This window comes from Grammomys surdaster, unplaced genomic scaffold (assembly GCF_004785775.1).
Source record: "Grammomys surdaster isolate TR1022 unplaced genomic scaffold, NIH_TR_1.0 148, whole genome shotgun sequence".
Lineage (NCBI taxonomy): Eukaryota > Metazoa > Chordata > Mammalia > Rodentia > Muridae > Grammomys > Grammomys surdaster.
The window spans coordinates 1549678-1562093 of record NW_021604606.1 but is presented as its reverse complement, the minus strand read 5'-3'; the positions used below and the strand labels follow the sequence as shown (position 1 = coordinate 1562093).

Here is a 12416-nt window from a genome sequence, read left to right as displayed (position 1 = left end):
AATGTGACCTGACCAACAGTGACTTGTAATGAGCACTGGAGTCTGATCACTGTTATCTTTTGAGTCCTGCACATGAGGAAATACTACTTTTCCAGGTAAAATCAAAGCCTAGCATTCTTAATGGTGTCTCTTGATTTTCCTGGAAAGTCAATCACAAGAAGGAGAGAGAGAGAGACAGGAGGACAAAGTGGGGAGACCTGTCAGGCGAGTTTGGAGTGAGCTGCAGATCCCTGTGACTAGACCACAGATAACAATTTAGCACACAAATTCCAGTGCGCTGCGTCCAGCAAATATGCAGGTTTCTCTCTGAGGGCTTTGAGATAAGCTAGGGTGGCAGGTAAAGCACATGTGTGTCTTGCAGCCATCCCTTATTTATTGTGCTTGAAGAGAAGCTACTCCCAATGAAGACATCTGGATGATAGTTCATTCTGGGGATTTCCAACCCTCTGATCTTCCCAGGCAACCAAGGCAACTCAGGTTATGGCCTGTATTGGGGAAGGGAGTTTAAAGAGAGAACTGACTGCCTTCCTGGGTGGTACCTTACTGATTCTCAGACAGTCTCTTTCCTTGGCTGATGTTTAAAAGTCATCTCTTCCCTAGGCTGGAAGGCAAACCTGTAATTAAGGGAAAGGCTACAGTGAGTAAGGTTACCTTTACCAGTTTGGGGGATTTCCCTTCCTTTGGGGGCTGGTGATCTGGCTGAATTCCCAGTTTACCCACACACTCCTTTTTAACTCATTGATACCCAGAGATAACAACAAGAAAACATCACACTGGATCAGAAGTATGTTTTTGTTCCGATTCTATAACTTCCCTTGTAGCCTCCTTTTAGATTTTTTTGTTTTGTTTTGTTTTGTTTTTTTCGAGACAAGGTTTCTCTGTGTAGCCCTGGCTGTCCTGGAACTCACTCTGTAGATCAGGCTGGCCTCGAACTCAGAAATCCGCCTGCCTCTGCCTCCCAAGTGCTGGGATTAAAGGCATGTGCCACCACTGCCAGGCACTTCCTGAGATTCTTATAGGAGTAAAATATAAATAATATAAATAAAAGCTCTTGGAGCTGCAAAGTTACACTGCTCTTATTTCCGTTTGTTAACCGCGTGGTTATGGAGAGCTTATTCTAACTTTGGCTGCCTCTTATCACCATTGCCCAGAGGAAGCCTGTCACAAGCATTCTGCCATACAGGCTGGCTCACTGTGTTACCTGAAAGTAGCAAAAGCTAATATTTGCATATTTTAATAAAATCATGGGCTTTACGTAAAGTGGAAGTCTTTATTTTAATCCCGTTGCCCTCAACCTTCCTAATGCTGTGACCCTCTGAACCCCAACCATAAAATTATTATTTTTTATTTGATATTTTATTTACATTTCAGATGTAATCCCCTTTTTCCATTCCCCCCACACACCCAGGAACCCATTATCCCATCCCCCCTCCTCCTACTTCTGTCAGGATGTGTCCTCACCCACCATAAAATTATTTTTATTGCTACTTCATAACTGTCATTTGCTACTGTTATGATTCATAATGTAAATATCTGATATGCAGATTATCTGACATTTGATCCCTGAGAAAGGGTCTTTCAACCTCCAGATTGAGAACTGATTGTTTTTTAACTGAGAATAAATAATAAAGAAGTTATGTGTGATATGTGCACTGACATGCCTGAGCCTGTAACATACATACACATAATAATAAATAAAATAAAATAAAACATACAATAAAATAGTAAAAACAGAAAAATAAAATCCAGAGGCTAAAGAGATGGCTCAGCTATTAAAACCACAAACTGCTCTTGCTGAGGACCCAAGTCTGGCTCCACCCAGCCAGGCAGCTCAGGGGCCTCTGAAACTCCAGCTCAAGAGGCCTTAGACCACCGTTTCATCCCTACCAATTACATTTACTTGACTTCATCCATGTGTTTAAACTTTTACCACACATTTGCACTCTCCCCATGCTTAGACCCCAGTGCTACATACAGGCCACTCATTCCACTCTACCCCACCTCGCCCCCACCTCGCCCCACCCCACCCCCACCCCAAGCTCACACTGTTCTTAAGAAAAGGCTAATTTGGTCCTTTTCTCAGGACTTGTAAATATCCTTTCCCTTCCACCTACTTGAGCTCTCAGCTGCAAGGAGACCCGGCTTGGGTGTGTGAAGAGACACCTGGATACTCATTTTAGACCTGCAAGGGAATCTGTCTTCATTCTTTAAAGGTGAGAATTTTACACATATGACTCAACGGAAACGGTTATTCTGCTTAGAAACAAATTTATTGCATAGAATGCCAAACAGAAAGACTAGGGAAGTTTCTAGAAATATAATGTGAGCATCTTGCCTGAAGAGCTGAGGAAGACCCCACCCTTAGCGGGGATAGTCCCACTTCAGTTCTCCTTGATGCTGTTTGCCATGGTGAGTTGGTCGAAGAGCTTCTCGGCGTTGTTATTTTCTGGAGCCCCCAGCCGGCGAAGGTTGGTCAAGTAGCCACCCATCTCCTTGAGGATTTCTACCTGCTGTGGCAGAAAATGGCACTTCAAGAAGTTGCACAGGTAGAGGTCGCCTTTGTTGCTAGCCAGGTTGTACAGCTGCAGAAGGCTCTGGTTGATTGTCTTCTCCAGATGGAAAGCGCACTCCATGGCCATGAGGCCATCCAGCCAGTCCTGGCGGTCTTGATTGGCAATTCTCCCGAGGGTTAGGGAGCCCTGGCGCTCGGTCAGCAGGTTGAAGATCATCTCGGTGCGTTCCATCCACTTCTGGGACTGACGCAGGAAGAAGAGCGCGAACGACCCCAGGGCCACCTCCTCTTTATTGCAGAACGAGGCCATGGAGAGGTAGATGTAACTGCCATACAGCTGCAACTGGATCTGAGAGTTGAGGGCAGCATTAGACTCCGACAGGTAAGTCTGTTCAAGCTGTGAAACAGAAGCGGCCATGGCAGTACAAAGTCGGCTGAAGCAGGAAGGCAGCGCCTGACCTTTTGTGAGCTGAGGAGCTGGCGAAAGTGGCGAAAGTGGCGGCAGGAGTCTCAGTCACTTCTGGAGAGGGAGGAGTATCTGGGAGTCAGAGAATATCAGCTCCTGGCTCTGGCCAGTCAGGTTCTGAGGCGGAGACCGAAGCAGTAACCGCCCAACAAGTGGGGGAAGACAGCACCAGAGACAGCAATGGCAAGGCGGTAAGTGCCCGAGGCGGTTGAACCAGGTCAAAGGTTGAGGAACAAAATAAGAGGACAGTGTTCCACAGCAACCTGGAAGGCATTATACAGACCATCCTAACTCTATAATATCTTTTAAATTTGTGAATAAACACCCAAGTTTTGTTTATTTGTTTGTTTGTTCCTATTAAATTGTGTGGATGGTTGGCTACTTTAAGGAAGTTGAGTATCACTTAATCATGATTGTTCCGTTAAAGTAGTTTTTTTTTCCCTCTGTGATGTCATTATTTTGTATTGTGAAGATTTAGTTGCCTTGGCCTATGACTTCAATATCTATAGTAATGATCCCTCCTAGGGAGAGATCAACACACCTCGTATTTCTGAACAAATAGGGGCACTGAGTTCGGTCCCCAGAACTTGTGGAAGCAGAGAAGTGATACTCAACATCTGTCCTGTGATCTCATTTGTGCAGTGACATGCCCAAGCCTGTACACACATATACACAATAATAAATAAAATGTACAGTAAAATAAATTTTTAAAAAACCATAAAATCCAAGGGCTAAAGAGATGACTCAGCTATTAAAACCGCAAACTCCTCTCACCGAGGATCAGAGTCTGGCTCCAACCAGTCAGACAGCTCAGGGGCTCAGAGTCTGGCTCCAACCAGTCAGACAGCTCAGGGGCGTCTGTAACTCTAGCTCTAGAGGCATTTGACACTTCTGTCTGCTGAAGTCACCAGCTGTCTTCTGATAACACCTCCCTCACCACACCACTCCACACACAGACACACACTTTTAAAACAATTTAAAATAAATCTTTAGAAACCTAGAACAAATTTAACAACAACAACAACAACAACAAAATGTTCTAGAACCCCGGATAGTGTCCCTCCCAGATCCCCCCCTCCCACTGCCCCTTCCCCCATGCCCCTTCCCTTCTCCTCTGAGAGGGAGGAAGACCCACTGAGTATCCCCACTCCTGGCATTTCGATTCTTTTCAGGGCTAGGTACATTCTCTTTCATTGACGTCAGGTAAGGTAGCCATGTTGGAGTTACACAGATTCAAGTCCTTTGCTTATTTTTAAAAATGAATTGTCTTTTTACTGTTGGGGTATAACTGTTTTGTATAATTATGGATAAAGGCCCTTATTCAGTCATATGATTTACAAATACTTTCCCCCATTCAGTGTATTATCGTCTTTTTACTTTCTGAGTGGGCTTCTGAAATTTAAAATTTCTTAATTTTCATGTACAATTAATGGAGTTTTTCTTTCACAGTTTGTGCTTTTAGTGTTTTAAGAAACCACTGCCTAACTTAGAAATACAAAGGTTTATATCTAGATTTTTCTTTTAAGTATATTACTTAAGTGACACTTAGTATCAAATTTATATTTAAATTATTGGTGTTTTTTGTTTGGTTGTTTGGTTGGGTTTTGTACATCATACCAATTAAGGAGCAATTTCATTTTAAAAAATATTTTTATCTGTGTGTCTGTAGAGGAGGTGCCCAAAGAGACCAAAAGAAGGCATCAGATACCCTGGAGCTAGAATTACAGAAAGTTTGCAATCCTACCAGCAACGGAAGAGTGTTGCTCTTTCTCCACAGCCTCAACAACATGTGCTGTCACTAGAAGTCTTTGATCTTAGCCATTCTGATTGCTGTAAGGTGGAATCTCAGGGTCGTTTGATTTGCATTTCCTAGATGACTAAGGACTTTACCATTTCTTTAGGTGCTTCTCAGCCATTCAAGAATCCTCTCTTGTGAATTCACTGCTTAGATCTATACCTCATATTTTGTTTGGGTTGTTTGGTTATTTTTTGGAGATTATCTTTGGAAATTCTTTATATATTTTGAATTTAGCCCTTTATCAAATGTGGGGTTTGTGAAAAAATTTCCCCCAATCTGTAGGTTGTCAATTTATCCTATTGACAATGACCTGAGCTATTGGAGTTCTGTTTAGGAAATACCACCTCCCCCCCCCCCCAGCCAATGAGTTTGAGGCTCTTTCCCATTTTTTCTTCTATTAGATTCAGTAGAAAGACAGGGCATCAAATGGAGGGTTAGGGTTGCCATCCCACAGTCAAAAATTCTGACTCAGAATTGTTCCTATCTAAAATAATTGCAGGGACAAAAATGGAGAAGAGACTGGGAGAAAGGCAATCTAGTGACTGGCCCAACATGGGATCCATCTCAAGGGGAGGCCCCAAGACCTGACAATATTACTGAGGCTATGGAATGTTCACATAAAGGGACCTATTATGACTGCCCTCCGAAAGACCCATCAAGCAGCTGACAGAGTCAGATGCAGACACTTACACCCAACCAATGGACAGAAGCTGCTGACCCCTGTGGTTGAATTAGGGAAAGCCTGGAAGAAGCTGAGGAGGGCAACTCCATAGGAAGTCTCAACTAACCTAGACCCCTGAGATCTCTCAGACACTGAGCCACCAACCAAGCAGCCAGTATACATGAGCTGGTCCAAGGCCCTGGACACATAAACAGTAGAGGACTGCTTGGTCTGTCCTCAGTGGGAGAAGACTTGTCTAACTCTAGAGAAATTTGAGGCCCCAGGGAGTAAGGAGGCCTGGCAAGGTGGGAGGGGCATCCTCTTGGAGGAAGGGGGGAAGATGGATGGGATGAGGAACTGTGAGAGAGGGTGGACTGGGAGGGGAGCAACAACTGGACTGTAAAAAGTTTTACACATACACACACACACACACACACACACACACACACACACACACACACGAGAAAGAATTGAGTCATTTGATGTGAGTTCTGGGAATCAAACTTTTGTCCTCTACAGGAAAAATACATGCCCTGAATCACTGGGCCATCTCTCTAGCCCTCAGTTCCATTCTTTTAGATGTGAATACTCAGTTGTTCAAAGCAACATTTATTGGGAAGACTGTTCTTTCTCTTCTGTGTGGTCTTGCTATTATCCTGAGGAGGGAGCAATCAATCATATTTCTAGATTCTCAATTCTGTTCTCTAAACCTATGGTTAAATGTATGTCTAAACACTAGAACACTGTTTACTATAGCTTTATAGCAATTGTTTTAAAAAGAAAAGTGTGACTCTTTCAACTGTATCTTTCTTTTAGGATTTCTTAGTTTTTTGAATTTCCTTGTGACCTTTAAAATAATTTCTTCAGAAGGACCAGGTGAGATTTTGCTGCAGATTGTATTGACTCTGCTGGTGATGATTTGAGATTATTGATATCATTATATTAATATTTTGATACATAAATATAGGCTATCTTTTAATTAATTTAGGTCCTGGATCCCTTATATTTATTTAATTTTTAGTCAGGAGTCTATTTTCTAAGTTATTCTAACTAATATATTCTAAGATATATACTCTAAGTAATATATTCTAAGTAATATATATTATATTAAGTATATATTACTTAGAAACATATATTATACTAAGTATAATATATACTAATGTATATTAATTATATATTAATATATAAATATAATCTAATATATAATATTTATATATCATATATTATAATATATATAATTATATATAATCTATCTATATATCAAAATATATATAAAAACCATACTTTTGAGTAGCAATTCTCTACAAGGAAAAAGTCTGTCATCTCTTATCAAGAATTAGAGACAAGGAAAACACCTGTGTTGGTCATCGCATGCAAAAATCTCTATTCCAAATTCACAGAGAGAGTTTTTGCTAATTGTAATTGGATGTCAGTTTCCCTTAGCATAAGAAAATACCATTTACTTTCTGTGAAACATTATGAGAGATTTAAAAATCAACTGAAAAAATTTACTGTGTGTCATTTTTAGAATAACTTTCTGGGTTATTTCCACTTCTCATTGACTTTGAGTTATTTTATAACTGTAAATTATAAAAAAAATCCTAATAATAATGCAAATGAATGTTGTCCACAGAAATGCAAATGATTTGTCTGGTAGAATGCAATTAATTCTTGAATCATTTTGCATCTATTTGAACATTCATTTCAACATTCCTTATTGCCTAAACAAATTCTCTGAGTTCTCCTTTGAACAATTTTTGTATCAACATTTCTGTTTATTAGACAATCTCATTATGTTGTTCAAACCGTCCCTGACCTCATGAGATTCTTTCTTCAGTCACTTGAATACCTGGGATTACAGGCATGGACCACTATACCTGGATCTCATTTGTAATATCATACTCATTTCCACATTAATTAATCTTTTCCATGTCCATACTTTATATTTCTATAAGAGCCATGATTGCTACTTCCTACCTTTTAATTATATTTTAACATGCTTGGTCCTCACACCTATTCCATCAGGATCACAAAGCCCACAAAAGCTTGCTTAATAAACTGAACACATCTGAGAAGTACTCAGTAGAAATATGATTCCAGAAAACTATTTGAGACCTAAAGGCACAGAAATCACTAGAGGTGTAAACTGTAGATTTATAGTATATCTGAGGAAAAGGAGGCAGGGGTAAGTTTGGGATGTAAGAAGGCAGGAAAAACCAACAGAAGAAGAAGCCAGTGGTTAGAGAGCAGGCCATCGACAAATACCACAAGGGCAGAATATTGTAGTCACTGTGCAGAGGACGCTGGTACGTACTGGGGATGGCATAGAATTAGGAATTACCAATAATACACTATATTATGTCAGACTTCCAGACACAGAAAGAAGGTAATCAGAGATTTGAGATGTGGGAAAGTGACACATTCACATAGGGACAAGAAAGACTGTGACTCATTATCTAGATGAAATTCATCCTACAAGAAAGGAGTTGGGCATTTGTGTTTTTGGAGCCAGTATGAGTGATCCCTTCACTAATACTTACATGTTGTTCTTGAATCACACCTCTAGAAGGGGAGTTATGATGTGGATACTCAAAGTATATTGAGTATACAGAGATGACTTCTAGATAATGTTGTTTCCAGCTGTTGAAGTGATGTAAGGTAGCTTTAATATATTTAGGTGCATTATAATATGGGGTAGATGTATAGATGTATAGCACATGAAACCTTAGTTTCATGGCAGCTCCTGCTTGGGTGGACATTAATAAGATATATCTGATAGTGACACCATTATATTCTGAAATAGAAATATCTTCAGTTTTCAATTCCTCATTGTTCTGATATTGGGACTATCATTATCTTAAAAAAAAAAAGCAAACGAAAAGAATGAATGTCCACTGAATTTAGAATATGTCCATGGTATATATGGGTTATGTATAAGTTTATGACAGGTATTTGTTCATTAGTTCCTTCTGTAAGATCACAAACTTTCAGCCTTGTTCAGTGTGCTGGCTCTTCTCCCTTTGATTCTATAGGACCATTCTCTGTCTTCCATCTCACTAAGAGACCTAAGAGGATGGCTGACCTGTTTCAATTTTATCCATTAGCTATATGTGCTCTACCTTTGTAGGACTAGCCAGTGGGAGGTCCTGGCAAAAGATAAGAGTGCAGGATGAGAATAAACCTGGGTATTAATTTTCTCAGTTTCTTTTAATCATTGCATATAATTAAGAGGGACTCTATTTTCATTTTAAAGACTTTGGTCTTTAGATAAAGTACAGCCATTCTTAGAGTAGATTATGCTGGCTAGTTTTATGTCAAGTTGACACAAGCTAGAGTCATTTGAAAAAGAGAATATGAATTGAGAAAATGTTCCCACAAGATCAGTCTGTGGTACACTTTATTGATTTATGATTGATGTAGGAGGGCCCAGTTCGGTGTGGACAGTGCCATCTCTGGTCTGGCGGCCCTAGGTTGTATATGAAAGCAGTCTGACCAAGCCATGAGGAGCAAGCTATTAAGCATTGTTTCCCAACCAGCTTCTGCTTCCAGATTCATGCCCTGTTTGAGTTCCTGCCCTAACTTCCCTCAGTGGTAGACTGTGACATAGAACTTGTCTTAGTCAGGGCTTCTATTCCTGCACAAAACATAATGATCAAGAAGCAAGTTGGAGAGGAAAGGGTTTATTCAGCTTATACTTCCACATTGTTGTTCATCACTAATGGAAGTCAGGGGAGCTCACACAGGGCAGGAACTTGGAGGCAAGAGCCGATGCAGAGGCTATGGAGGAATGCTGCTTACTGGCTTGATTCCCTTGCCTTGTTCAGCTTGCTTTCTTATAAAACCCAAGACCAGCCCAGGGGCCCACCCACAATGGGCCCTCCCCGCTTGATCACTAATTGAGAAAATGTCTTACAGATGGGTCTCATGGAGGCATTTCTTCAAGCGAGGTTCCTTTGTGATAACTGTAGCTTGTGTCAAGTTGACACATAAACTACAGTACAGAACTGTAAGTGGAAATAAATCATTCCATTCCCAAGTTACCCCATGGTGGTTTATCAAAGCAATAGAAACTACAATGGAAGACATAAGTTGGTTCCAGATCATGAGGAATTTCTGTAATCAACCTAACCATATGCATTTGAAGACATTGTGAAAGGTCTTTGGAACTTTGGCCTAAAGAGGCCATTGGGTGATCAAAGCTTGGTGAGCGGTTGTGAGAACTTAAAGGGTGTACTGGATAGTTTTACATCAGCTTGACAGAAACTGAAGTCATTTGAGAGGACGGAAACTCAAGAAAATGCCTTCATAAGACTGGGCTGTAGGTCCAATTACTGGAAAGCAATACTGTAGGGTATTTTCTTAACTAGTGATTGATGGGGGAGGGTCCAGTCCATTGTGGACTTGAGGTACTGGGTTCTATAAGAAAGCAGACTGAGCAAACCTTACTGAGCAAGACAGCTAGAAGCACTCATCTCCATGGCCTCTGCATTAGCCTCTGTGTCCAGGTTCTTGCTCTGTTTGAGTTCCTGGCCTGACTTTCTTCAATGATGGAATACAGTGATGTGGAAGTATAAGTCAAATAAACCCTGTCCATCCCAACTCACTTTCCATCATGGTGTTTCATCATGACAATAGTAACCCAAGCTAAGACAAAGGATAATGCTGAGAGTAATAGAGATGATGGAGGCCTGGCTTGTAAGGTTTCAGAGGGGAACAAAGACTCTACCAGGGTCATTTGTATAATATTTTAAAGTAAGAATTTGTAATTCTGATCAGCTTGAGCTGTAGAATCAGCTGAGATTAAGGATAGACCTGTATTAATGAGGCCAAATCTTCTGTAAAGTGTTTCCTCAAGGCTAGCACATTGAACTTTTATAAATACTGCTCAGCTAAAAAGGGATCTGTCGTAAAGCTTTTTGGTTCAAATTTAATGCATAGTCTAGGAAATTCATGGTAACCCAGGAAAACAGTGGGCAACTTGAAACTCCTTCAGGCCAGAGAATAATAGAACTGACAGAAAAATAAAGTGTCTAATCTAAGACAGTCTCTGGCAACAAAAATGTGATATAGGTGGGGGCAATCACTTGAGACTCAAGTCTGTTTTCTATCTTGGGTATTTGTCTGGCCTCTGGCTCCCTTCTTTCCTTCAGTTCCTAGTCTTTGGATTACCTTTCATCTAATTAGTTGATCTATTAGAATGAGGATTTCAGAAGAATCAGGAGAGCGTTATTCTCTACTTGTTAGTAACCATGGAAAAAGTCTGTTTGTTTAAAGATAATATTGACTTAAGTTTTGAAAAATATCTGTTTATTTCAAGTAACTCTTTGTCCTTCTCTACCCACCTCCTGTGGCCCGTGGTTATAGCTTTTCCAGGATGTTTTATATAGCAATGCACAGTAATATATTAGCTCAACAAATGCACAGAAGGAATTATGGATGCTGACTAATTACACATCAGTGGCTTAGGAGTTTTTTTCCAGGAAGCAAAATATAGTGCTTAACTGTAGCTAGCAAAAATATATTTTAGTTGTCTTTAATATCTTTTCTACATAAAGCATGACTAAATTGTATTGTGTGACATTCCATTCCATTTTAGAACACTGGGTATAATAATCAGGCTAGGGCTAGGTGACATTGGAGTAAATATTTACTTCTTGTCATAATCAGTCAGAAGTAGCTAACCCTCTTTCACGGTTCTCTATCTATGATCCATATCCAGGCTAAACTCCTACATGCAGTCCTAACCCCTCAGAACATCACTTGCAATTACACAAAAAGAAAACAAGAAGTATGAGCACTTTCATGTAATCTTCACCATCTTAGACCAGAAGGCCTATGTTTTAGCATAAACTCAAAAGAGTTGGGGAATTACAGAAGGAAAGCATGATATTATCCTTTGCTCTTGGTCGCTGGTTTCTCTTATTTTAAAAATATTTCCTTGGAACTCATATTTTGCCCAGTGTTGTTTATTGAGCCCTTGACCTATACATATGGTAAAGGGTGTTTTGGGGGAGATCTATAAATTTTGTATATGTATAAGTGTTTGAAATAATACAATATGTGTGATATACTCTACACAATTGCTTCTAAAATTCTATTTTGGTTACATTTTTTCACATATCCGATCCTATCTCAGGTTGCAGTTCAGACTCAGACCCAACCTCATTTTTTCTCTAAAACTGCTCTATGTAAAGTGGACACAGCCTTCCCTGAAAAAAATCTATAATATTATTGCCCTCATAATTAGCATGACAATCAATTATGGTCTACTTATTGATGTTCTGTCTGTAATTACCTTTAACTAGTAATCATCTTGTTGTCTGTCATGCCCCTCTACTGCTGTGCTGTTCCTGACTCATCAGCCTCTGGAGAACAAACTTGCTTTGTTCATCTCCATAGGACCTAACCAGGCTCATTGGCCTGGAGTAAGTGCTCAAAATATACACAACACACAACAGACATACCGCCGCCACCCCACATAAATTTATTCATCATGTCATCTCAGAATTATGCCAGTTAGGATCAGAGATGATTGCCAAAATAAACCTCTCTTCTTCTGTTAAAAAGAAAACAAACGGAATCAACAGTCTGGTTTAATTGGATTAATAAATTGTAAGTATGTAACCAGCATCCAAATACCATATTTGAGGACTTGTGTTAAACATATAATTAAAACATAATATCTGGGGTCTTTCTAGGTTTTAGAAGTGGAATTAATATCAACCAAGAGTACAGTAATCACTCATAAAAAATGTTTCAAAAAGTTGTCCTTTACATATTTTATTTTCCTTGTTCTTTTCTCTCTTTTTTCTTGTTCTGTTTTTGTTGTTGTTGTTGTTATTGTTTATAAATCATAGTATGCTAGAACTCACTCTATAGTTTATGCTGTTCTTCAACTCAATTCTTCTGGTTCAGCCATTTGGGTTCTGAGATTACAAGCATATGGCACCATGCCTGGAGTTCTACTCCATCTTTAAAC

General features: G+C 39.8%; 1 protein-coding gene across 1 annotated transcript; it reads right to left on the bottom strand.

The window, feature by feature from the left end:
* Window positions 1-2254: 2254 nt before the first annotated feature.
* On the bottom strand, window positions 2255-3029 carry Fthl17 (ferritin heavy chain like 17). Its single transcript, XM_028765034.1, has one exon. It carries the CDS (start codon window positions 2928-2930, stop codon window positions 2382-2384), a length of 549 nt encoding a protein of 182 aa, XP_028620867.1. The 5' UTR covers window positions 2931-3029; the 3' UTR covers window positions 2255-2381.
* Between the last annotated feature and the right edge of the window lie 9387 nt (window positions 3030-12416).

Bases quoted from the DNA above. Each gene is read 5' to 3' on its own strand.
- Fthl17 (XM_028765034.1), bottom strand. From the start codon at position 2,930: ATGGCCGCTTCTGTTTCACAGCTTGAACAGACTTACCTGTCGGAGTCT.